General features: G+C 39.7%; 1 protein-coding gene across 1 annotated transcript in view; it reads right to left on the reverse strand.

Annotated features, from left to right (window-relative positions):
• AACS (acetoacetyl-CoA synthetase) overlaps positions 1–25,608 on the reverse strand; it is a 1,424,505-nt gene that overhangs the window by 189,649 nt on the left and 1,209,248 nt on the right. Inside the window, exons 14-15 of the mRNA XM_044068347.1 lie at positions 24,065–24,190; positions 7,567–7,636 (exon numbers count right to left, since the gene is read on the reverse strand). Coding sequence (XP_043924282.1) covers positions 7,567–7,636; positions 24,065–24,190 — 196 coding nt within the window. The remainder of the gene's footprint in view (positions 1–7,566; positions 7,637–24,064; positions 24,191–25,608) is intronic.

Genomic DNA, 25,608 nt, shown 5'->3' on the forward strand with positions numbered 1-25,608 from the left:
TCATGCGATACAGCTTGTTACAGCGGCAGAAATTTGACTCCCCCAAAGATGAAAACAGCTGTCTATATGACATTAGCATGAGTCAAAAATACACTTGGATCATGAACATGACAAATAAATCAGCAGACAGACTGTAAGCTGCAAATACTGTCTGCAAAACATGGATGTCAAACAAATGTTACATATGTGCAATTCATTCGTATGCAGCCAATGCAGGGTAGGCCATTTAAACAACTCAAATCTATGAATAAAGATGAACAAATACCAACCTTTTCCCTGCATATCTGTTAAGGTTTTACTGTTAATGTATGTGTAAGGGAAATCGACAACAATTAACTCCTATACATGCTAATGGCTGAGGAAAATCTTTTTTAGTTATCTATCTACAGTAAGTACAGTTGTGTACACTTACCATAAATGTAGATGTGCAAGTGTATTCACTGTTGCAGTCATCACCTGTGGGTAATCCCTGCTGTAGTAGCCCTCAATCGGCCTGAATACCAGAAACAATGTTTATTTGTGTCAGCTACCATCACCTGTAGTCTAACATCTGGTCGTCAGAGCTATAAAGCAAGGCAGCCAACGTCATTCCATCAGTTTTTCTTGCCCTAATCCATCAGAAGCAAAAGGGAATAAGGTAAAATGGTCCTGGTGGCTAAATGCCACCATGGGAAGCTTAAGTCCCCCTAGGGGAAGATGGTATATGGGGATGTTGGGAGGGAAAAAAGGACTGCAACACTGAATGCACTCGAACATCTACATTTATGGTAAGTGTACACAGCTGTACTATGTTCATTGTGTTTCACTGTTGCATACATCACCTGTGGGAGGATTCCCAAAGCCGAGGAGAGGGGTGGCAGGATAGGTTGAGTCCTAGGCATAGGTCAGCAGACCCTGCAGAAGTGCAAAGGCAAACCCTGCCATAGACTTAGAAAAAATAGGTAAATGGTAATGCTTTGTAAAGTTATGGAAAGAGGTCCAGGTGGCCGTTTTCCAAGATGTCCCTGGTGGGGACTAATCTGAGGAAGGCTGTGGAAGTGGACACTGCCCTAGTGGAATGGGTATGGATAGACTTGGGGGGGTCCCATGTAGTCTGTAGCAGAAATGGATGCAGTGTGATATCCATTTGGAAATGGTTTGCTTTAAAATGGGCTTCCCCTCTGTCCCAGGGGCAAAGCTGACAAGTAGTTGGTCTGTTTTTCTGAATGGTTTAGTACTGTTCAGATAGTATCTGAGTTGTCTGTGCACATCTAGCGAGTGTAGAATTCTTTCCCTCTTGTTTTGAGGGTTGGGAAAGAAGGTGGGTAGGTGTATGGCCTGGTTGCGGGTCACATCAGATACTTCCTTGGGCATAAAGGAGGGGGTAGTCCTCAGGGAGACCCTTTCTGCATGGAAAATAATGAAGAGCTCAACAGCCATGAGAGCCTGAAGTTATGATACCCTTCTGGCTGAGGTGATAGCTAGTAGGAAGGCAGTCTTCCAGGAGAGCTATTTCAATTCTGTAGAAGCAGCAGGTTCAAAAGGAGGTAAGGTTAATTTTTCTAGAACATAATTCAAGTCCCAGGGTGCATGGGAGGCCTTCTGGGAGGTCTGATATTAGAAGCCCCTCTGAGGAATTGCTTAATCAAAGGATGAGAGAAGAGGGCTGGGTCTAAATGGTAATGGGCAGAAATGGCAGAGGCATGGATTTTAATAGAGGAGAAAGAGAGGCACTATTGAGCAACTCGGCTAGGTAATCCAAGATAGGGGGGATGGAAGGATGGGAGGTACTGGCCCCTTTGGGCTGGTACCAAGAGCAGAATCTTTTCCATTTCCCTGCATATGATTTTCTGGTGCTGGGCCTTCTGGCCACTGTGATGATATCTAGGACCTATTTGCTTAACAGGGACTCCTTGTTAGCTTTTAAGGTATATGCCATGCTGACAAATTGGGAGTCTGTAAGTCTGGGTGCGGTACCTTTCCCCTCACCTGGGTCAAGAGGTCTGAGATCAGGGGAAGCTGCTTTGGGGGGCTGTAAGGTCAGGCTGCACAAAAAGAGCTACCAATGCTGTCTGGGCCAATCTGGAGCAATGAGGATGGCCTTTGGTCTCTCCTCCCTTATTTTGATCAGAACCTTAGGAATAAGGGGCAGGGGAGAGAATGCGTACACAAAGAAGGAGTTCCAGGGAAAGGTCAAGGCATCCACCTTCCACACTAGGAGGTGATTCTCCTTGGTACAGAACTTTTGCAGCTGGTGGTTTAGGTGCGAGGCAAAGAGATCCACTTCTGGAGTTCCCCACTCCTGAGTGATTTGCAAAAAGATTTCCCTGTGGAGCTGCCATTCATGGGGGTCCAATAAGTTTATGCTTAGGTGGTCTGCCAGTGTATTGTTGACCCCTGGTAGGTATTGGGTAGTTAGTTGTAGACCCATGGAGGTGGCTGTAAGCCAGAGGCTCATGACTAACCTGCACAGGGGGTACAATTGCCCCCCCGTTTGTTGATATACCACATTACTGTGGTGTTGTCTGTTTTTATAAGGAGAACCCCTGGCCTGAGATGGGGTTTGAAGGATGTCAGATCCTTTTGTACTGCCATCATTTTTTTCTGATTGATGGCAAGTGAAGTTGCTAGGCATCCCAAAGACCTTGGGTGCACCTGTCTGCTAGGTGAGTGCCCCAAGCAATGTCTGAGGCATCGGTGGTGATGGTCTGTCCGGAAGGGCGAAGGATGAAGGGAAGACCCTTGTTCATGGCACATGCCTCTGCCCACCAGAGAAACTATGTTCTTATACATGGGATCAGAGGGAGGGGGGTTTCTAGGGACTGAGAGTGCTGGCACCAAAGGTTCTTTAAATAACACAAATTTTCTCTTGTGAAGCCTGGCCAGAGGAATGAGAAGGATGCAAGATGCCGTGTATCCCAGGGCTTGCAGGAACTTCCTCACAGTGAGGTGACTTCTGGAAGCCAGCTGGGTAAAATAGGGAGGCAGGAAGCTCTGCTTTTCTCAGGAGAAGGCCATTTGGGATGCTATGTCTAGCACAGCTCCCAAGAAAATAATCTTCCTGGTGGGGTTTTGTTTTGATTTCTTCTCGTTGATGGTGAACCCTAGGGAAGTTAGGAGTGAATTGACAAAGAGAAGGTCCTGGAGCAGCTTTTCTTTGCACTCTGCCTGAATGAGGCAGTTGTCCAGGTAAGGGTAAATCTATATATTTCTCTGTCTGCAGAATGCTATGGCTGGGGCCAAGCATTTGGTGAATACTCTGGGAGCAGTTGATAAGCCAAAGGGCAGCGCAGAAAACTGAAAGTGTTGTGAGCCTCCTCTAAAGTGCAGGAATTTTCTGCATGATTCCCTGATAGGGATGTGGAGGTAGGCATCTTTGAAGTCTAGGGTCACTAGCCAGGCATTTTTTGTTAGCATAGGCAGCAACTGCTGCAAAGTTATCATTTTGAATCTGGGGACCACCAGGGAGGTGTTCAGTTTGGATAGATCCAGGATGGAGCGCCAAGTGCCCTCTTTTCTGGGAACAAGGAATAGTCTGGAGCAAAAACCTTTGTCTGTTTGATCTGGGGGGGACAGGTTCCACTGCCCCTAGGGATATGAGAGTTTGGACCTGTTTCAATACCTCTGCCCACTGATTTGGAGGTAAGTCTTGGTACCCTCTTGGAATTGGGAATTGGCTGACAGAGAATTTGTATCCCTGAGAAATGATCTTTAAGACCCATTGATCATTTGTTACAGAAAGCCAATTGTCTTTGAAGAGGGAGAGCCTTCCTCCTAGTTTTTGAAGGGAGGGAAGAGGGGGGAGGGGGAGTCATTGTGAGTGTTTGCCATAGAAGGTTGGCTTAGAACTTCCTGCCTTACAGAAGAAAGTGGTACATTGTTTGCTTCTCTGCTGGCCCTGGGATAAGGGCCTGGATGGCCTGCCACTGTGAGGCTTACCTTGGCCCTGTCTGCTAGGTGCAGGGAAGGCCCAGTGCTTAGAGGGAAAGCTCCTGCTGAATCTGGGAGGTTGAACTTGAAAGAAATATTTTACTGTTTGTATAGATTTTGCTTTGTCTTCCATCTTTTTAAGCACCTTTTCTGCTTTTTTTCCCAAACAAGCGCTACTTATCTAGGGGTGCATCAATAAGTTTAGACTTGACATGATCAGGGAGAGGTTGTTCCTTCATCCATGCATGTCTCCTAATAACAGATCCTGTCACTGCTGCCCTGCTAGAGGCTTCTAGGGCATCATATCCACATTGTAATGACTGTTTGGCCACTTGACAAGCAGAGTGCAGTAAATCTGCTAACTCTTTTAAATTGGCACAGTCAGGAGAGGCAGCAATATTCTGTTTTAACTGTTCCAAAGTGTGTTGTTGATATTTTAACATATGGAACTGACAATTGAGTGCTTTGATAGCTAAGGTTGCAGAGGTGTATACTTTTTACCCCATCTGTCCAGACCTCTGGAGTCCTTGTCAGAAGGAAGAGGATCCTTGGCAGAACTAGTCTTAGCTCCTTTAGGTCCCTGTGTAATGACCTCTGGGTCTTCAGCAGGATTTCTGTACAGGTATTTGTGAGAATCTGGTACTCTGTAATACCAGTCAGGTTTACTGGGAGGAGGAGGGAGGGCATCAGGGGCTAAGCTGGATTCATGGAAAACATCATCCACCACTTCTAAATTAGGTGCGATGGCCGGGGGTCTGTGCTGGGGCAGGTCCAGAAACTCTCTAAATCTTTTCTTAGAATGTGGGAAGTTCTGAGATTCCCATTGGAAATGTTCCCTGATGGAGTGAAGGATTTCCCCAAAGGAAAAGTCCTCTGGAGAGGAGGCAGAAGGGATGGATTCTTCTGCATCTGAATCCTCATAAGCAGTTAAGGGATGCTGTTCCTCTTCAAAAAGTGAATAGTCAGATTCCTCAGAATCCTGTTCTGTCATAATTTCTGGAGAAGGGTGCCTTTTCCTTTTAGAAGTAGTGGCTTGAGTACCCCAGATAAGAGAGATGAGATCCTCCACCATTTTAACCATTTGTGCTTGGGATGGAGGAGCAGTAGCAAAATGGTGGCTAGAAGCAGATTTCCTAGGAGTGGCCCGGCTCCTAGGCCTGAGAGAATCTATCGGTCTAAGAGAAATGGTAGTCAGATGCGAAGACACTGTTGTTTTGTCTAGATTCAGTAGTGCGAAAGGCCTCCTCGGAAGCCGGTGCCTGCGTCGCGGCTCCAGAACCAACCAAGGCAGAGACAGCCAAATGCTCGGAAGACGAAGAAGATTTCTGCATCATACTGTACTCCGAAAGGGTCTCGGTAGAATCGGGCATCAGGGGTTGCGAAAGCGCCTCACTCAATTCTGGAGAACTGATGACCTGCTTAGTGGTAGCATCATTGGAAGGCTTAGCCTTGTGTGGTCTGTCTCTGTTATTATCTCTACGTTTTTTCGGAATGTTCACAGATTGCTGGCTGATGGATGCCATATCAGAATGCGAAGACAGAACATGAAAATAACTGTCTACAAAAAGAGCTCTACAGCAAATGGTTCTCACATTAAAGAGGGCACAGAACTGGCAACGGGGGACGTCATGATCTGGGCCTAAACAAGTGATGTAGTAAGAATGGAAGTCTCAGTGTGAGATCTTTCCATAGGTGAGACAATTGTTAACTTTTTCTGACATTGGTTAATACAAGACAAAAGGATCCCCAATGGGGTACTTAGCTTTAGACGTTTTCAGCTGAAATTCAACTTCTGGCAGCGACCGACCGGCACTCATGCGAACTGCTTCTGCTATGGGCTCCAAGGCAAGAAAGACTGATGTAATGACGTCAGCTGCCTTGTTTTATAGCACTGATGACCTGACGTCAGACTAAGGCGAAGGCAGCTGACACAAAAAAAAATTACTCTGGTATTCGGGCCGACTGAGGGCAACCACAGCAGGGATAACCCACAGGTGATGACTGCAACAGTAAAACATGAAGAACATCTGCAAAGAGTTCCTGCAAAATGATCCAGAATGAATTGTATGTCATGTGATTTGAATAAGAGGCACTAATAACAGTTACCTTAGTTAACTGCAGTGGAATGCTGTTTCTTATGAAATCTGTGAATGTTATCTAAAAAAACAATGCCGGGAAAACAATATCCAGGAATTGCAAAATGATTAGCAGATAGTTCTGAAAGTTTCTGAGCAAGAGCTTGTCTTACTATCACAGCATGCTTTGAGTATTTTAAGGCAATATTCTACCAGTTCTTGCAAAGGAAAAGAAAGCTCTGATAACACATAGCAAAAGTATATGTGGTAGGGTTCTGGACAGGCCTGCAGGTTGGCTAGAATGCTAATTCCAAGGGGCTTTTAAATGAAAAGAAAAGTAAGGAGGCCTTGACAGTGTTATAGCTATTTGCTGCTGGTGTGTCCCTACTTTTCTGGCCTGTTGTGAACAAGGGCCCCAGCCAGGTGATGACAAAATGAAAGAATGACACATTCCAAGCCCTTGTCTATGTATAGAAGTGTAAAAAACAGATTTTAGGACACTGACTGCATTCTGTCAACTGAATAGGATATATTTCATTAATGAACAATTTACATGCCAGAAATGAGATACTTGAGAAAGAACACTGACTGCCACCTGAAAATCCCAGCACTAACAATCAGGCATAAATCATCTAGAATCCACTCATACAGGACCTGTAGCAAAGACAAGGAACATTAATATACATGGAATCATCTGGTATACAAATCCAAACCTTGGTACACACCACTGTGCCTTAATGTGGAGCATTTCTGTCTTTGGAAATGTTTGCTGCACTATATATTTTCATTCAGAAAGTGCTGTAAGTTTCTGGCATAAGATAAACTTATGTCATGTGTATCTTGGAGATTTTAATGCAGGCAGGATATGAGAATTGGTAATTGCAGCTTAAAAAGGATAACTCATTCATCCTGGAGTTACTGCACAAATAGAGATCTGTGGAAGGCTCAGTATGTCTAAGGCATAAAACCAGCACCTTATTCATTACAGTGGTTTTACTCAGCTGTGAGAGATAATCAGTGAATCTTCTAGTTTCTGCTGTCCTGCTAATTATTTATGTGCTTAATCCCCCCTGTGAAGCATTAAGGTTGTATATTTGCTACTCCTGCTGATTTGACTAAGCTGTAGGTGACCTCTGCAGCACTGAACACCTTTGTCTCTTGTTACATCTACTGATTAGTGTGCTATATCTGGTACCAAGAGGACTGGCATGTTGTGATTGCTGCTAACAGGTATCTAGCAATCTCACTGTGTAACATACCTTGCATTCCCAACTACTGTGCTCACTTTGATAAGTGTACTCCCTTCAGATCCTAACAACAGATCAAGGTTTGCAACATCGAGAACTCATTATGCAACTCCCTGTCAGACCTGTGTGTGTATTTAAATTTCCTAAACAAGTTAGACGTCACTATCATAGAACAAAAAAAAACACAATAGTTTGCTTACAGCCAAAAGACTGACAAAATAAGTAAAGTATATATATGCTTTCCTGTACTGATTATATCATATAAGAAAGACAAAACTTAAAATTCATTGCTGAGTCAACAAACATCACTATATATTTTTTCTGAAAAACAATACCTTCTTCCAAGCATGACAATTCCTCCGGTTTTGGGGTTTATTTTGCAATAGTCTCCGTGAGCCCAAACACCTATGGAAAGCAATAATAGAAAATCATGAGATTTCTCCATCACTTACAAATTTTATTTTTCACCTTAGGTAAAAGCAATTTCTCAAGTGATCAAACTACCACAAGCTGTTACAAGCTACTAGGGTGCAACATTTTACTGCATGCATTATATGCCATATTCAATCAATGCCTTCTTCCCCAAACTCGGTTTTAGAAAGAATTCTTTATAGGTTGATTCTAAACCCATATTAGAAAGTTTTCTATATGTATTGGTCTTAAAGCAACTGTGTTCAGTGGAAAACAAGCCTTGTTTTTTTTTTCTCTGAAAATAAGGTAAATGTTGAGAGTTCCACTACCTTCTACAATAACCCCGTTTATTAAAACTGGCATAAAAGTGAGCTCCCAGGAGGAAGAGTTAGAGAGCCCATACATTTATGCATGATTGATGTGCTGAAAGCAACAATAGTGGCTGTAAAAGCAACTCCCCCTAGTTATTCTGAGGCAGTGTTAGTGCAGTCCTCACAGCCGGCCTTAGGCATAGGCCAACTAGGCGGCCGCCTAGGGTGCCGCTCTAGCAGGGGGGGCTTTTCCAGTATATATATTTGGTGTAGGTAGACAAGTATGGGGGCACCAGGTGGTGCAGTGGGGGGCACCATGGAGCCCTTTTGCCTAGGGCACCAGTTGATCTAAGGCCGCTCCTGGGATATGAGAGCTGGGGAAAAGAACAGGAAGCCAGAGTGAAATACAACCGAGAGAAACCGATTAACATCTTTGGATCCATATTATGAGATAGAGCCTTGACTGAGACCTAGATAACCTGAGGTGAGCCAGTGACCTGGGGTGATGAAGAATTTCGTAAATGAAGAAAAAGAAGTATGTGGCTGATGTTAGGTTATCCTCTGTTTTGGGGGTGCAGTCATGGTCTGATCTAGTGCACTCATTTCTATCACATGATATCTGTGCAACAGCCCTCATTGTACATGTGCAGGAGTGAACACATGCCCAGCAGAAGGTAAAGCAAGCTCTTTGCATCTGTAAGCATGTACATGAGCTGCTAGGGGGCTGGTAACAATATATATATATATATATATATATATATATATATATATATATATATATATATATATATATATCTAGGTTTACTATCACAATTCGGAAACACGCTTGTATGAGTAGCGTAACATTGAAAGTATAGTTTCAAAGTTTTGTAAAATTGAAACCTAATTTACTGAAGCTTTAATATTGCCTTCTGGACAGCAAATGCAGTTCAACAGGCACATTTTCAAAACAGTGAATACTGAACATTTGGCGTTAACATGGTTCGTAATTGGGATGGAAAAAGTTTTAATTTTTGACATTGTTTTCTGATGACATGATGAAACAAAGAAGTACATTTTCGAATTGTAACAGTAAACTGAGAGAGAAAGCAGTGCATTTCATTGAATCTCATTTCACTGAATTACAAATCACTGACCAAAATTCACTGAAAGCTCACTGATATTCAACATGAGTAAGAGCAAAAGCTAAGAAAGACAGTGAGAGAACTAAATGGTTCTTTGAAATGTAAGGTGGGTACCAGGTTACTATTGGAGTCTAGATGAACAGCATATTAAACTTAATGTCAGTCAAAACAGCAAAACAAATGCTTTTCAGGTAATCGATAGGTGGACAATGAAAGCCACTTAGAATGTGACATCAGAGGCAATAATTCAATCACATCTTCCACAAAGGTGACTCCTGAAAACAATTCTCTAAAAACTCTGCTTCTGCTTTAGTAATTATATGTGGAAGTAACCATCTCATCAATAACCCCGAGCAATGAATCACAATAACACACAACTCCAAGGATTATTCAGAAGTATGCAAGATTTCCAGATAAACAGCTGAAAAACTCCTTTGTCTTGAGACAATAGCCTGCTACATGACTAAGTGAATTTGCTATGCTGCAGGTGATGATAGGCAGAGTGTTTACCAACATTTGGGAGGAGGGTGATATCTTCATCTTCAGCAGATACCATTAGTATCTGTGTCAACAATGGAACTACAGACAACATTTCTCTTTCTAGGTCAAGACTCTGGAGCAGACTAATGCAGCTGAACAAAGTGATTCCTGTAATGTTAGGAGAAATAGTCGAATGCAGCTTTGGGAGACCCATTCTTGGAAAGGCATCTACTAGTGATGTCAAAAACATCATCTTGTGCTGGGACATTCCTTACGTTCAATGCACATAGTATTTGGGACAGCTGATAGCTTTAAGATGACATAAGAAGTAAGGTCTCTCGATCTTGAGTACTGCATATCAAAGTTTAGTGACAGCCCCAGCTACTAAAGATCAAGGTTTAGCTGAAGCCTCCGGTACTACACATCAAGGTTTAGCTGGAGCCCCAGCTACTGCAGATCAAGGTTTAGCTAGAGCCCCATGTACTGCAGCTCAAGGTTTAGCTAAACCCCCAGGTACTGTAGATCAAGGTTTAGCTAAGCCCCATGTACTGCACATCATGGGTTGACTGAAGCCCCAGGCACTGCAAACCATGGTTTAGCTGAAGCTCCAGGTACTGCAGATCAAGGTTTAGCTAGAGCCGCAGGTACTGCAGATCAAGGTTTAGCTACAGCCACAGGTACTGCAGATCAAGGTTTAGCTGGAGTCCCAGGTACTGAAGATCAAGGTTTAGCTAAAGTCCCAAGTACTGCAGATCAAGATTTAGCTGAAGCCCCAGGTACTGCAGATCAATGTTTAGTTGCAGCTCCAGATACTGCAGATTAAGGTTTAACTAGAGCTCCAGGTACTACAGATCAAGGTTTAGCTGAAGACCCAGGTATTGCAGATCAAGATTTAGCTGTTGCCTCAGGTACTGCAGATCATGTTTTAGTTTGAGCCCCAGGTACTGCAGATTAAGGTTAGTTGGAGCCCAGGTACTGCAGATTAAGGTTTAGCTAGAGCTCTAGGTGTTACAGATCAAGGTTTAGCTGAAGTCCCAGCTACTGCAGGTCAAGATTTAGCTGTTCCCCCAGGTACTACAGATCAAAGTTTAGCTGTTGCCACAGGTATTATGGATCATGTTTTAGCTAGAGCCCCAGGTACTGCACAGGGGGATGAGAGGCCAATCGACTAACTGAAATATTTTTCTTCAAGTCTGGGGCAGGATGTGGGATTTCATACTGCAAGGTCACCCACAGGTACAGGACAGAGGATTAGTCCTTGAAAAGATGAAAACTAAAGGGAGCGCTACACTTAAAGACTTGCCCAATGATATTAAATTCAAAATTTGTGGAAATATCATAGAACAATGGATCAGAACTCCTTAGCAAACCCTTTCTTTCTCGTCATCAGATTGTAACACATAGGGGAAATTAATGGGTAAGGTGTGGGAAAACAAGAAAAAAGGCTGAGCTAGCAGTTGTGAGACAACTCAGAATTAAAGAATAACTTATTGACCATTCTAAGCTGTTTCTTATCTAAGCTCTAAAGTCTTCTTCCTTATATGCAAAGAAGATATGAAAGGATATCTACTTAATCCTCCAACCTCCACCAATGAAATGTTCCTGGTACTATGCATCATGCTGCTGTGTTTCTGTAATCATATAACGTAATGGTTAAGGTGTTTACATTACAAACACAAGGTGCATGGTTTGAATCTCACATGAGGAAATTGGCTAGGCTTAAAATGGCTTACAATGGCAGTTAGCCTAGTACTAACCTATAAACCTATAGTCACACTGATGATTTCTGCCAAAACTCACGCACTGGCTTATGGAGGAAATGGGATGGCTGCTTAGCAAATTAGCTTGGGCATCAGATCTGTGTGTGTGTGTGTGTGTGTGTGTGTGTGTGTGTGTGTGTGTGTGTGTGTGTGTGTGCGTGTGTGCGTGTGTGTGCGTGTATGTGTGTGTGCGTGTGTGTGTATGAGAAATGCCCCAGTTAATCTTGGGTGTAGATAGCAAGAACCTGAATTCCCTACCCACCAGCACTTGTGAAATGCATTCAGATTTTTGCCTCATATTTTTGTTATGTTCTGTTCCTCATAAAAACATTTGAATTTCAGACTTCATATTCTTCAGAAAGTATATGGTAACACAAAACATTTTATTCTAGCAATTTTCTATGTTTATAAGATCAATATTTGAAATTTGTCCCTATTTTGGGGCTGTATTCTCCCATTATTGGCTTTGTCCAGGTATTTTGTGCTCAGAGTTTGAATGCTATGGTGAGAACTGAATTCACTAAATGAGAGCCAGTTAAGTTTCAGTCTTCCTATCTTTCAAGAAACAGATGATTTGGCATAGTGTTATGTTGCTATGACTGTAGTGCACAGAGTCCTGGGTTCAAGAGTTGGGAGTGAAATGCATGGAGGTAGCACAGCATTTTATGCTCGCAACTTTCCAAGGTTATACAAGTAACATTTAAAATGTGTCCCTGGTTTTTGGGCTTTTGTCCCCCCCAATAAATTTTGACTTTTTCCAAATTTCTTGTGCTCATGTGCTGCAAAATTGAGAGATACAGTTGGGTGTCAAGGATTTTACAAGGATCTAAGAACTTCAGAGGAAGATAAATTTAGTGCTGCTTATGCTGAAACTGCTTGCATGGTTAATAGCACAACAGGTATTGTACTTGCTTCTGCTGCAGACGGCTATGGGTTCTACTCCCACAGTATGTAGATGCATTGCTGATACTGTACTGTGTTGTACCTTCAAAGGGGGTGGATGCTGCAGTCCTGAGAATGTCCTCTTTGGTGGAGATACCCAGTAACTATCAACCTGTTATCAGTTTAGTTTCTGCAAACTTAACTACTCAACAATTTACTAGAGGAACCAGTTGAGTCTAATGTGGATTTACTGACGAAACTACACCTGTTTGACCAGAAATTGATCAAGCTAAGGAAAATCCAGCTGGAAATAGCCTATTTTCAAGACAGTAAATGGCTGAAGGTAATTCCTAAAGGCATGAGGTCTTGGCAAAACCCAAAAGGTCTAGCTGAAGGGTCTTCTTTCCATTCTGACTTTATTAGTCTGTTTGATAAACACGGGTTTGAGCTGCTTGAGTTAATGTGTAAACATTACCAGGAGGCAGCCAACAGACTGGTTGGGGAAACTACTTCATTGGATGATGACATTAAAAGGAATATAGACTTTCATAGATACCGTTTCGACTATGAAATGATTTTTAGTAGCATAAACCAATATGTCATTAAAATGAATACAGCTAAAGACAAGAAATTAAGTAGTGATTTGAGGGATTACAGGGAAGGTACAGCTTACCCAAGACCAGCTCCGGCACAAGGAAACTTTTTAGCCAGCCCCAATGGTTCTACGAGGGTGGCTCCCCCTAGAGAAAACTCCAGGAACACTGACAATAACAACCAGAATGTCGAGGAACTATTGCCTGAACAGGTACGACAGAGCGAGCGGTTGGCTAACAACTCCAACCACAATCAGTCATCCCAGGTGGATTTTCAGAATAGAGGCTCCAACCATGCCCCTCTTCCGGGCCGCAAAGCCTGGAACAAAACCAAGAACCGATGGAACTAGGTATTGATTGTAGTAATGTTACAGTAGTCCAGCCTCATTCCTGTGAGGTTATTTACAACATTAACTCTGATTTAAAAATGTTCAACTATTCAGGGAATGCTTTTCCTCCTAACCTGGTGGAACTGTAAACAAAGGGCTCTTCCTTTGTTCCTTCCAGACGAGCGGACATTGCTAAGACTCTCATTGAATTCAAAGTGTGTGTAAGAAAACTTAATTTGCATGCACTTTTGGGGGATTATACCAGTATGAGTAGTGATTATCATATACCTAGTATCTATCATCCTCCATTACAGCCAACAACAGTACTTTTTGATCAACTATGTGAGTTGGATTTATGCCACGCTTTGGGTGACTCCCATTTATGGGCTACCCATCCTTTTAACATCAGTAAAGAGGAACAATTTTTATTGGAGTCTTTGTGCAGTTTGTCATTTAGAATCATGCAACCTGACAAGGGTGGGGGTTAGCAGTAATGAGTAACGAAGATTACATCACAAGGATGACTGAAATAGTTTCCACTGACAACTATGAAGAGATAACAAGGAATGAGCTTAACATAGGCTACTCTAGGATTAGGTCTTATATTCAAGACATGTTTATTAAAGCAAGAATAGACATTGAATTATATAATTATTTCACCTTGCCGGCCCCCAGGAGTCCCATTTTATTCGGAATCCCTAAGGTCCATAAGGACCTACACAATCTTCCTATGCGCCCACTAGTGAATGCAAGGAGCATCATTACGTATGCTAGTGCTAAAGTAGTTGATAATATTCTGAAAAAATATGTCAAAAGTGAAACCCAGATCTCCAAGGACTCGTGGTCCTTTTTGGAGAAGGTCAACAAAATACCTTTTAGAGAGGAGTAAAATTTCCTCACAGTTGATGTTAAGGGCCTTTACTTTTCTAATCCTCATTTAGAAGCAGTGGAGTGGGTGACCTTTATGATAAGAGTAAAAGGGGCCTCTTGTTCAGAAATCCAACTCATAGGGCAACTATTGGATATAATCCTGTCCCATAACTATGTGACCTTTGATAATAAATATTTTCTTCATAAGATAGGTGTGGCCATGGGCTCCCCATGTGGAGCTAGTTTAGCTAACCTGGTCATGGTGTACTGGAAGAGGGAGTTTGTCATGGCCAACCCTAACATCCAGGAAAAAGTTTTATTTTACAGACATTTCCTGGATGATATTTTTATTATTCTAAAAGGGAGACACTGAAGTATCCCAGGAGTTAGATGAATTCTTTAACTCAACGACCAGGTTTCTTAAATTTACTTTTTGCTTTGCTGAAGACAGAATATCCTGTCTTGACGTACACTTGATTAAAGACTGTATCAACAAATGTTACTTGGCTAAAATATTCCATAAGGAAACTTATTCTAACACATTCCTTCAGTTCTCCAGTTGCCATCCTTTTTCACAGAGAAAATCTGTGGTTAAGGGGCAACTGGTTAGGGCTGCATGAATGGTCACTACAGACACAGACTTTAGGGATTAGTGTAACTTCATGAAGGATTTGTTTTTAAAAAGAGGGTACCCTTTGAACTTGTTTCTGGATTTGGTGGTTGAAGTTCAGTCAAAAAGAGACAGGGGAATTTATTTACCCATACTTAATCAGAATACCAGTACACCAGACAAATACAAGTCAGGTTGTAGAAGACATAAGTCCTTATAGTTTTATTAAACAGTGACAGCTATAGTTCAGAAAAATTGGAATTTGTTTATGAACGACGTAGCATTGAGGAACAAACTCCAGGGTTACCCCACTATAGTTTATAAACAGGGACCCAATCTAAAACAGTTACTGGAGAGGAAACCGAGGAAGGTACGAAGTTTGTTAGGTATGTCTAAGTGTAACACGTGTCAGTATTGTAAACACATGGAGACAGGACACACCTTTGAGGTGAGTGGTAGGAAGTACAAAATAGGGGGTAAATTCAACTGTCAGAGTAAACAGGTAGTCTATCTAGCAAGGTGTTCCCACTGTCCGGTCTTCTATATTGGAAAGACGACAGAAAATTGCGAGAACGAGTGTATGAACACATATATGCTATAGGGAGACGTAAAGGAGAGAACGCCCTTGCGAGACACATAATGGACCACCCATTCCATAGTTTTACCTTTTGAGTTATAGATCAAGTCCCTATGGATAATAGGTGGGGCCCTGAGTCTTTGATTCTGGAATGTTGTGAATTAATTTGGCAACTAAGACTAGATGCTTGTCACTACCCAGGCATCAATGAATTGAGTTCCATCATGTGTACTTTGAGACTGAAAAGTTTGAGTAGATAAATAATAATAATTTTCAAACATATATTTTCTTTTGCATGATGATGTGAGAGGATGATTTTGCTTCATTAAAGTTTATCATAAATTAATATAATTCATTATATTAATTACAAATATTTATTATTTTTATAGTAGAGTTTTTCATATTAAAATGTTAGGACTATGTAATATTGTTTAAACATATAAATACACATGACTTTTATGGGTTTACCAATTTTTAATGTGTCATTTGATTTTTTAGTTTTTAATTTGTGATAAATTTTGCTATGTCCACAAAGCAATGGGATAAGTAAATTAGACACATCGCTTTGTTTTACTTATTCATTTTACTGATGCTTAAATGTTTTTAAAGTAGGATATATTTATTGAATGGTTTGCTGCTGCTATCTGGCACTATGAAATTGTAACAAAAAGAATGTACCATTTTAAAAGTTTGTAAAGCTGGGGAGGGGCTTGTGAGTGTTCCCACAATGCAGGCAACTTTTCAATGCTTGTCTAGCAATCATGGGACTAGGTAGAGGGAAATTTAAACCTCTGTTTCCTGTGTAGGCTTTTTTCTGAGGAAGTTGATTTATTCAATTCAACAAAAAGCTTTTTTATGTGCTTAAATTTTATGTTATAGTATATTAAATGCACTTTGGATTTATTCGACTTGTGTATGGTGTTGGTGTACTGCTGGTCGGCTTGCCTGAGCGGATTCCATGTGTGTGAGTTTACAGAAGTTTATCATTCTTTCTTGAGTTTGTGTTTATCAGTTTAGTTTGCCATTAATTCCCTAATGTAATATTACTAGTATATCATTTTTTAATATAACATGGGCAATTTATTCTTCAAGGGCAACAGACACTTTATTTGTAGATGAAACAATGAAATATAAAGTTGTTTGCTAGTAGCAACCTCTTCATTAGTTACAGATCTCTTTAATGTGGAATTATTTAGATGACTTTTACTTCTGCAGAAATTGTGCATATTTACTGATACTGGTGTATTGTAGAAGTCTGAGTAGACGTTTATGATAGAAATGTTCTGAATTGGGCAGTTTTGTCATTGGTGTACGCATTTTGTTTCATTGTTTACTGGAAAAATGTTCAAAACAATAAATTTAAAACACCCTCTAACAACTGTACTGTATTATACAAGGAATATAATTTAATACAACCAGGAAGATGTATCAAAGAAAACATGTATGTTTCATGTGCAAGAGGCCTATGATTTGAAAATAGTCCAAAGTTGATCTTTATCTGCCACTGGTCAGATGTATTTATTTGAATGTGGGTTTCAATGCTGTTTCAATGAATGTGAGTTTCAAGAGCAGAAAAGTTTTAATGCTAAATCTATTTTCATTGTGAGACTGCATTGCTTTGTTTAACAGATGTCTATTAGTTTTTGTGCTGTAAAATATAAAATAAATATGTTTTATGAAATCCAAATCATCGTAGAAGTAAAGCAGTATGCACATTACAGTGTTTATGGTAAATGGGGTGAAATAGCCAAGTAATGGGACATTGGAATGGCTGCGGTGGGAGGCCCCATTCGACCATGATTTTGTGAGGGGGAAGGGCGGTAAACTCAAAGACAGCCTCGTCTGAACTATACCTCTCAGCTGTCCAGATTCTCACAGAATGAATAGATTTTTGCTTCTTATTTTTGGTTTGTTCCTCATAAAATTTGTGGTTTTCTGGTAAACCATTTAGGAATGAAGTCACTAAATAATGACACACATTGAGTTTCAGACTTCATACCCTTCAGAAAAATGCATGTTAAAGCAAGACCTGTTATTCTATCAACTGTCTAAGTTTATACAACAGCAATTTTTTGTACTGTCTGTATGTTCCCCCAATATATTTGGCCTTGTCCAGATTTCCTGCGTTAAGAGGTTGAGAGGTATGCGCAAATAAATCGCGTTATAGAATTAGGTATATTCAAACCTCTCAAATGTCCACAACTTTGGCTCAAAATGTTGCCCCCCCTAATAATCCCTCTACAAAATGGCAATTTTGGAAGAAAATGTGGAGGGTTTACAATTAAGAAATAATTGTAATGATCAGAGTTATAGATTACTTTTATTTCAGAAATGCATGTAGATTCTCTTATTTTGTCAGCTGCTCAACTTAACAGTACTAATATTAAAAAATGTCCCTTCTTTGACAGGTTCCCAGCTGTATTGCGTGGCTATTTTATATTTTTGCATCACATTTTTGGTCCGTTTTTCATAAAATTGTGGTTTTCTGGCAAATTAGTGGCAAATCATTAAAGATTGAAGTTAGAAAATAATGACAGACATTTGAGTTTCAGGTTTCATACAATTCAGAAAAGTCATAATAATGCAAGACTTACTATTCTATTATACTTCTAAGTTTATAAGAGCAATATTTAAAAAATGTCCTTATTTTTGGGCCTTTGTCCCACTTCTATTCATGGCTTTGTCCAGATTTCTTGCTCTGAGGTTGCAAGGCATGACAAATGTGTCAGGGCCATTACAGTCAGCCAGAGACCTTTCAAATTGTGACATGCTTGTTGCAACTCACTCCTCCATGTAGTGACTCTGGATGTGTCCCAGCAAGGCAAGGAGCAGCTTTGCAGTGTAAGTGTGCAGAGTATCCCCCCATCCAAGGTAGACACAAGTGCTACAGTGGCTTTTCATCTGTCCTTGATTTTACAGAATGTTCTGCTTTTCTGTCATATTTTTAAACTGTTGATTTATGCTTATTATTATTCAGAAAATGCATGTTGTTGAACTGCCTATTGCTCTGTGTTTAAGTAGCAATGCCTTAATGACCATCAGGTAAGCTTGTCTGAGATTGTAAGATGCAAGCAAGCTTTAATAAGCATACTGTTAAAGAATTACCAACATTGAAAGCCTTTTTGTTGTTGCCATGCAGAGAATATTTACATAATTAGATAACGTATAAGCCTTAGTATCGAAATGCATATGACAGTATTTGTAATAAAGGACAGGATTACTGTATTTTCAGAAGCTCACTACATTTGTTGGAGACTTGCAGTCATCTTTGCAGGCTTTACCAGCAACAAACAGAATGCCAATCTATCATGTGTGGTCCATAACCTGTGCAGTAATCCTTTAAGCAACTTACCTTGAGTTTTTTTCTTGTTTGCTGTTCATTTTTTACTTTGATCATGTTTTCTCCATGAAACAAGTAGATAGTTGTTGTCAGGTAGCAGGTCTTTTTTGGATAAGAAACATTTTTACAGGTGAGGATATCACAGAGATTGCTACTTTCAGCATGTTATTTGGTACTTTTATAAAGCTGAATATAAATTATAATTAGAACTGTAGTGCAAGGAGAAGTGGTTTGAGTTGAGTGCTGCTTGTTTTTTATACTTGATTTTGACTGGCATTCCAGTAATGTATTTAAAAAGTAATTTATTTTCTCATGTCTCACAACCTTTTTATTTCCATCTAGATAATAAGTAAGCTGTCATGTAGCCAATGCATTAAAATATTTTTTTCTTCTACACTTCATTTTGTCTTGATTGAACTCTTTAATGACGGTTTGGCACCCAGGGCAGCGTATTTAATTAAAGTCCCAGTTTTTGTGGTTTTGACCATAGCTTCACCCCTTTCTCTTTCATAACAGCCATTCTCATTGGCCCCACCCATTCAACTGTCTCCTACAGCCCCCCCTTTGATTTGAAGTCACCAGCCGCCACTGCTAATACAGGAATTTTCGGTGTTCCATTCTGCCCCTATATGCTGTATTCTCAAAAAATAAAAGAGTAGTTGATTTTAGCCCATGCACTGTAATTCCTAAATCAGCAAAAAGAAATGGGAAGAAGATTATGTTCCATGCACTGTGATTCCTAAATCAGCAAAAAGAAATGGGAAGAAGATTATGTTCCATGCACTGTGATTCCTAAATCAGCAAAAAGAAATGGGAAGAAGATTATGTTCCATGCACTGTGATTCCTAAATCAGCAAAAAGAAATGGGAAGAAGATTATGTTCCATGCACTGTGATTCCTAAATCAGCAAAAAGAAATGGGAAGAAGATTCTGTTCCATGCACTGTGATTCCTAAATCAGCAAAAAGAAATGGGAAGAAGATTATGTTCCATGCACTATGATTCCTAAATCACTAAACTGTTAAAACTAGGGGTATATATTAGATGATGATGGGAGGGGGCTTGAATGAACTACTTTCTTAGATGTGAGTACAAACACAAACTACAGTCTGATGTTATTAATATACCTGCCAAATATTTCCCAGTAGCTATGTAACAGTGCTTCAAGCTAGTAATGTAGTCTTCTTCAAAATAAAGGTAGCAAGTCGACTGCAAAGTTTCCTTACTCTGACAGAAGTGTTCGCATCCCTTCACATTCAGACAGTAAAGCTAGTGCCTGGCCTGCAGTATAACAAGCACTTGCTGTACACAAAGCAAGTTACTTTCCATACATATGGTGAATCCCTTCAAATCCAAAACCAGTTTTCAGTCTCATATCCACATATAAGCTATGATGTTATCCTAGACTGAACTGTGACCAGCTGAATCAAATGACAAGATTTAAAGACACATTCAGACAGTAGAGCTTATACATTCTCAAACTAAATATACCAAGCAGGATGTAAACGACATTCTGGAATGAATAATACTTAAGCAATGAAACAGGGAGTGTGTGGGTTACAGTGCAATGTCTCACCTTGGAATGGGGTAAGGCATAAAGTGAAACGGAGTTGTTTGACTTCCAGTAGGAGTAAGACGTTTGCACAAGACAAAAACCTAGAGTGACTTGTTGCTAATGTTGTGTTACGCAGATAATGTGAGAACCTCTGCTAGATCTGTCAGAGTCCAGAAAGCATTATTTTGAATGAAGTAACTGTAGGGGAATTTAATCATTCCCAATGTTGCAGCAATTAATCAGGAAAACCAATGGTTTCATCTCTATTTACTCTTCTCCTTGACAAATACCTTATCAATAAGGAAAATGCCACCTTCTCCTTTAGTATTATTCTATGCAAACTTACATTCCAACTTTTTGCCCTTCTGGCTAGGAAGTTCTTTTTACAGTGCAGTCACTATCCTCTCCAGTACATGATCCGGCAGGATCTGTCTTCAAAGACTTCCCTTTTCCCTCTGCTCCAAAGAAAGGTCACCCTACAAATATCCTGCTGTACGAAACATGGTTCTCAATTCAGTTCACAGTGCAGCTAACTTTCACTGCTTCACATAGCTTTAAACATTTTACCCCTAATCCACATTAGCCCCCAACTCTCCAACATCATCTGATTATATAGATGTTAATATCTCTATTTACTCATGCTCCCAAATGCATTCTCTGTTTCAGGTGCATTGCATGAAAAACCACTGTTTTGTCTTATCACTCTGTTTTGTGATTAGTGAAAATTGCTTTTATTTTCATCCTTTCTCCCCTACATAAGTAAGGTTAGTCTTACAAGGGCTCCCTCTTTAAATCTTACTAAAGCTTTTGATCTTACAAACCAACCCTAGTTTTACAAAGCATGTTGGGCACTGGAATCATCCAAAATTTGCTTCTATGGTTAACAAATTTCTGATATTCTCTTCAGAGTCAGAATAGCCTCACCAATCTCAGAATATGCCCCACTCCATAAAAGTGTCCCTCAAAGCTCTGTTCTTGTTACCCTACTCCTTTTAATGTTTATTAACAAACCTGCTCATGACATTCTCATTATTCCTCTGAATCCTGCACAATAGTGATATGATCATTTCAAGATCTGACCGCCTGTCACTCAGTCATTCAAACTTAACTTGAAATTGGACATTATTCAGTAAACAAGTAGGTTCATAAGTTAGTATTGGGCTGATTGCCCTTCTCAGCCATTTTAAGCCTAGCCTATTACCCCATATGAGTATCAAACCCTGTACCTTTTGTCTGTAAGGTAAACACTTTAGCCATTATGCCACCCTCCCACTGTAAACTGAAAACACAACAGGTTCCATTATAATTTGAACACAGATCGCTGGATTCAGAGTCTAGAGTGCTAACCATTACACCATGGATCCACCTCAGGTTATAGGTAAAACAACTGAACAAAACAAAACAAAATGTAATTTTTGATACGCATCAGAAACACACTTAAATGACAATCAATCCTTAATAGTAAAGATGATAAAAACCACAAATGATATTTTGACTTGCAAATATCTGAGTGTTTGACTTAAATAAACCCTCAACTTCCATATCCACATATAAAATAAAATAAAATTAACTCTTTATTATTTATGGCTAGGAAATTTTCCCACTATCTCTCAAAGCCACCAAGAACAATTACTGACACTAGAATGCTTTTATCATAACTTTCACCTGATCTTCCCACCTTAGCTGCTGTCTCCTGAAGCAACAGGCACACACTATAAAATATTACAAATAAAATGTGCTGATTCATCATACACCATCCTCTTCAAGAGTAACACTGTCTTGCACTCAGTAAAGCCAACTGATTACCAGTAAGCATTGATCTGAGCTCCTACGTGTCTCACTTCTCTTCAAACCCCTTCATCTAGAAACATACTCTTCTTTCGCAGCATTGCTCACTACAAAAACCTCATCCTATAGCCCATACTGGCCCTGCTCTACAGTATAAAATTTGCTTCTGTCTTCACATTAAAACTGTATGGAATAAAAAAAAAAAAAAAACAACTCAGCATTATTTTTTCATGTGGCTGTCTGCTCAAACCATTTGCTCGTTCAGCTCATATCTGCTTGTGCACCATTTAATGTAAGTTTAGGCTTGCAGACTCTTTACTTGTCTTAGGTTTTAGCAGTTTTGTAATTAATTATTTCCTGCATATTCTCCATTCATGTTCGGCTGATGCTGCTAGGTGCACTGGTGTAGTAGTTGCTTTGTCACCTCACAGCAAGTGATTCTCGGCTGGGGTTTCTCGGCTGCGGTGCCTTCTGTGCAGAGTCTGCATGTCCTCCTTACATCCATGTGGGTTTCCTCTGGGTGCTCCGGTTTCTTCCCACATTACAAAGACATGCGTCTAGAGCGTTTCTCCCTGGGCCTCTGCTGAAAATTGTCTTTGTTCCAAGTTAGACTTTCCTGGTAAACAAATGTTAAGTAAATAAAAATGTATTATTTTTGCATTTCAATTGAGCCCATCTCTTTGTTGTATGGTTCTTTCTGAAAGTCAACATTCCAAAAGAACAGAAAAATGCCAGAAATATATTTTTTGCTTTTTTTGAAGGGGAGCAAGCCCCACCCCTACCCCCACCCTCCTCAAACTAATATATGACTACTCCATGGTCGCACCATCTTGAAGAAGGTAGAAATCCCCCTAAAGAAGTGAATATGGTACAATCTATGCATCAGCAATGATTTCCTGTGAGAAATGTGGGAAAAAGTGTTTGGTGTTATGCATTTCGTCTTTTTTTCCTGCAAGCTACTAAAGCTAGAGCAATTTCACCTCGAGCATGTGTACGGTAGCCTTGATGTACTCAGTGACACCTTTAAATTTTCCCCTTTTTTGACATTTTCCACACTATATGGGAATCAAACTACTGCTAATGTTCCTTTTCATTTTAACTGATTATCTTAAATTATCTCAGCTAACCTTTTAAGCAGACATGACACAGAGCATTATGTACAGCTGAAGCCTTCCTAGTGTCATTCTCTTTCTTCATTTAAAAGAATGCTCTGCCTTAAGACCTGTACTACTGCAAGTAAAATCTGTTACCTAAAATACAGTAAACAGGAGTATTTACTAAGCATTTAGCCTTTACACCAGTACCAGTTAATTTTCTTAGATGCTGAAAGATAAGAAACTAGCTAAACTCTTAGTAGCGGCTTCCCTTGTCCTTCAGTCTCTCTCCAGAACATCTGTTTTAAAACAGGAGTTAGAACTGTACTCTTATATGAACATCAGATGCAGACAAAGGCAGGCAGATTACAAGGTTGTGGCCTGAATGTTATTTCGGTTACACAAAGAATACTGCAGCCTTAATTATAAGGAAATGTGCAGTTCATATATGGAATGGTTTACTTTTCCTCTTCCCTTGACAAGAAAGTTCAAGGGATACTGTCATTTGAAAACGGAAATGTTAAACTTGTACCATAGCTGAAAAACTGTTGCCAAAATGGTAACCATTTGAAAAATTTAGGCCCAATATAGCGAGTCCCAAAAAACAGAGACTAAATGGACAAAAATTGGACTTACATATATTTAAATCCAAGGTGTCCATTTCCTGTAATATTCCCTTTTCTCTGAGGTATGACATTATTGGAGTTGGTATTATATAAGTATGGGGTGTGAGGGGGGCTTGTCCCCATATTGGGGAGAAGGGCAATCTTCATGATTCATTCTTTTCAGAGTTATTCAGTCTTTTTTTTCCCAGCTTGTTGACACTCAGCATTTCAAGAGCTGACATTTCAATAGGAAGCTCTAAAAAACATATCCTTACATATTAACACTTCTTTTAATTAATGTTTGCTAAGAACAGTCATTGACACATTTTCACTATCATTAATTTCAATAAAAATACATACACTTCATTTTTTTTTTCCTGAGGCAGCAGAAATTCAGACAGTAGTTTTCAGATGTGATGTCATGCTTTATGTAAAGGCATTGTGAATTTATTTAAAGTTTTTAAAAATTCTTCAAAAAATCTGTAGCATGAAAAGTAATTTCTACCTTGGAATCGGGAGAAATATGCTTTGTGGTATTTGATGGCGTTTTCATCATTCCAGAAATGAGTTGGCTGACAGGGGACTGGCTTGGTGCACACCAGTTCTCCGCTTTTACCCCACACTGGTTTGCCTATTTGTATAAAGAAAAATAAAAGTTAATCACAATACCTACTGATAACAAATTATGCTATTTGCACTAATTCAGAAATTATGAACAAAATATGACAAACAGAAAACTCTTCACCATTTGTCATGAGTGTAATTACATTATGGCACCAGTATTCTCTGTAAGTCTTTTCAGCACAGTTTCTCTTCACAAACAAGCACATTGCTTTGTTTTTAAGTAGAACTGATTTGTTGCCAGACTTGGGAAGAGATGACAAAATGGATTTTTAAAATGCTCATGCACTACATTAAACTGGAGGACTAAAGCAGAGAAGTGCAAGTAGCCAATTAAATTTACAAAAAACAAAAGAAGAGGGCAAGTGTACAAGCTCCTGAACGGATTCAGTGTCTTCTTTTTATCTCTTTTTCCCAATCTGATTAAAGATTTTCTCTGTCCTCTTAAGTGCAGAATGGCACCCACATGAAACAAGATTTTTTTTTCTTTTCTAGTTGTTTCTATACCACTTACCCATTTGTCATTTGTCAAGTGTGCATGAAGGAAGATACTTTATGAGCAGAGCTCCTCATTATATGAAAACTAAAGAAAGACACTTGTGTTATGTCGGCATGACTTTACTGATAGCTCATCTATCTCCAAGTATGCTGCCCTACTGCTCTGCATATCCCAGAATGCCAGATATTTTTAAATTTAAATTTACCTTTACTTCACTTCACTGTGATTTATTAATGTTTCTCACAGCATTAGATCATCTAGTTCTAGACACGATAACAGAAACAATTTAACTGATAGAAACTTTCTTTATCAGACATTTGGAGAGCCAGCTATTAGTAACAATTTATACAACATGTTGATAAACCTGTTCATATTCTTAAGTCGGAGATTTACTATGGATAATTATGGCCAGATATTTTTTTTTATGATACCAGAACAGGGCTCTTACCATAAACAGTGGAAATGAAACAAAATTGCATTGCAATGAGGTATCGAAGTCTGATTTCTTTTTTTATTTAGGAAACTTATCAAAGAAGTTTCCTCCCAAAATCCTTATCTTTTACAACCAAGTACAATGTCTACACAGAGACATTTACTTTATTTTCTCCTAAGATATGACAGTCTGCAAAACAGCACTAAACATGGGTTTCGATTTGAAAGGAGTATTGAATGTTAGTGGTCGAGATTGAATTGTCAGTTAATACATGAGGTTCAGGTGCGGAGGGTTTAGAGCACATGAGACAAACAGCTACCTCTTCATGAAACTAGCATCTACAACCATCATTTTACATTTAAAGTATCCAAGCAATGTGTGGCATCTTTGGAGCATAGTGGGATGATAAACATCCTGCATATTTTGACATTCATTTCTCGTGAATTTATTTTAATGTTTATGTGTGATTGTTTGTTGCACAGTCCTTACACTGTTG

The sequence above is a fragment of the Protopterus annectens genome, chromosome 4.part0 (assembly GCF_019279795.1).
Source record: "Protopterus annectens isolate FY-2018-M chromosome 4.part0, PAN1.0, whole genome shotgun sequence".
Classification (NCBI taxonomy): domain Eukaryota; kingdom Metazoa; phylum Chordata; order Ceratodontiformes; family Protopteridae; genus Protopterus; species Protopterus annectens.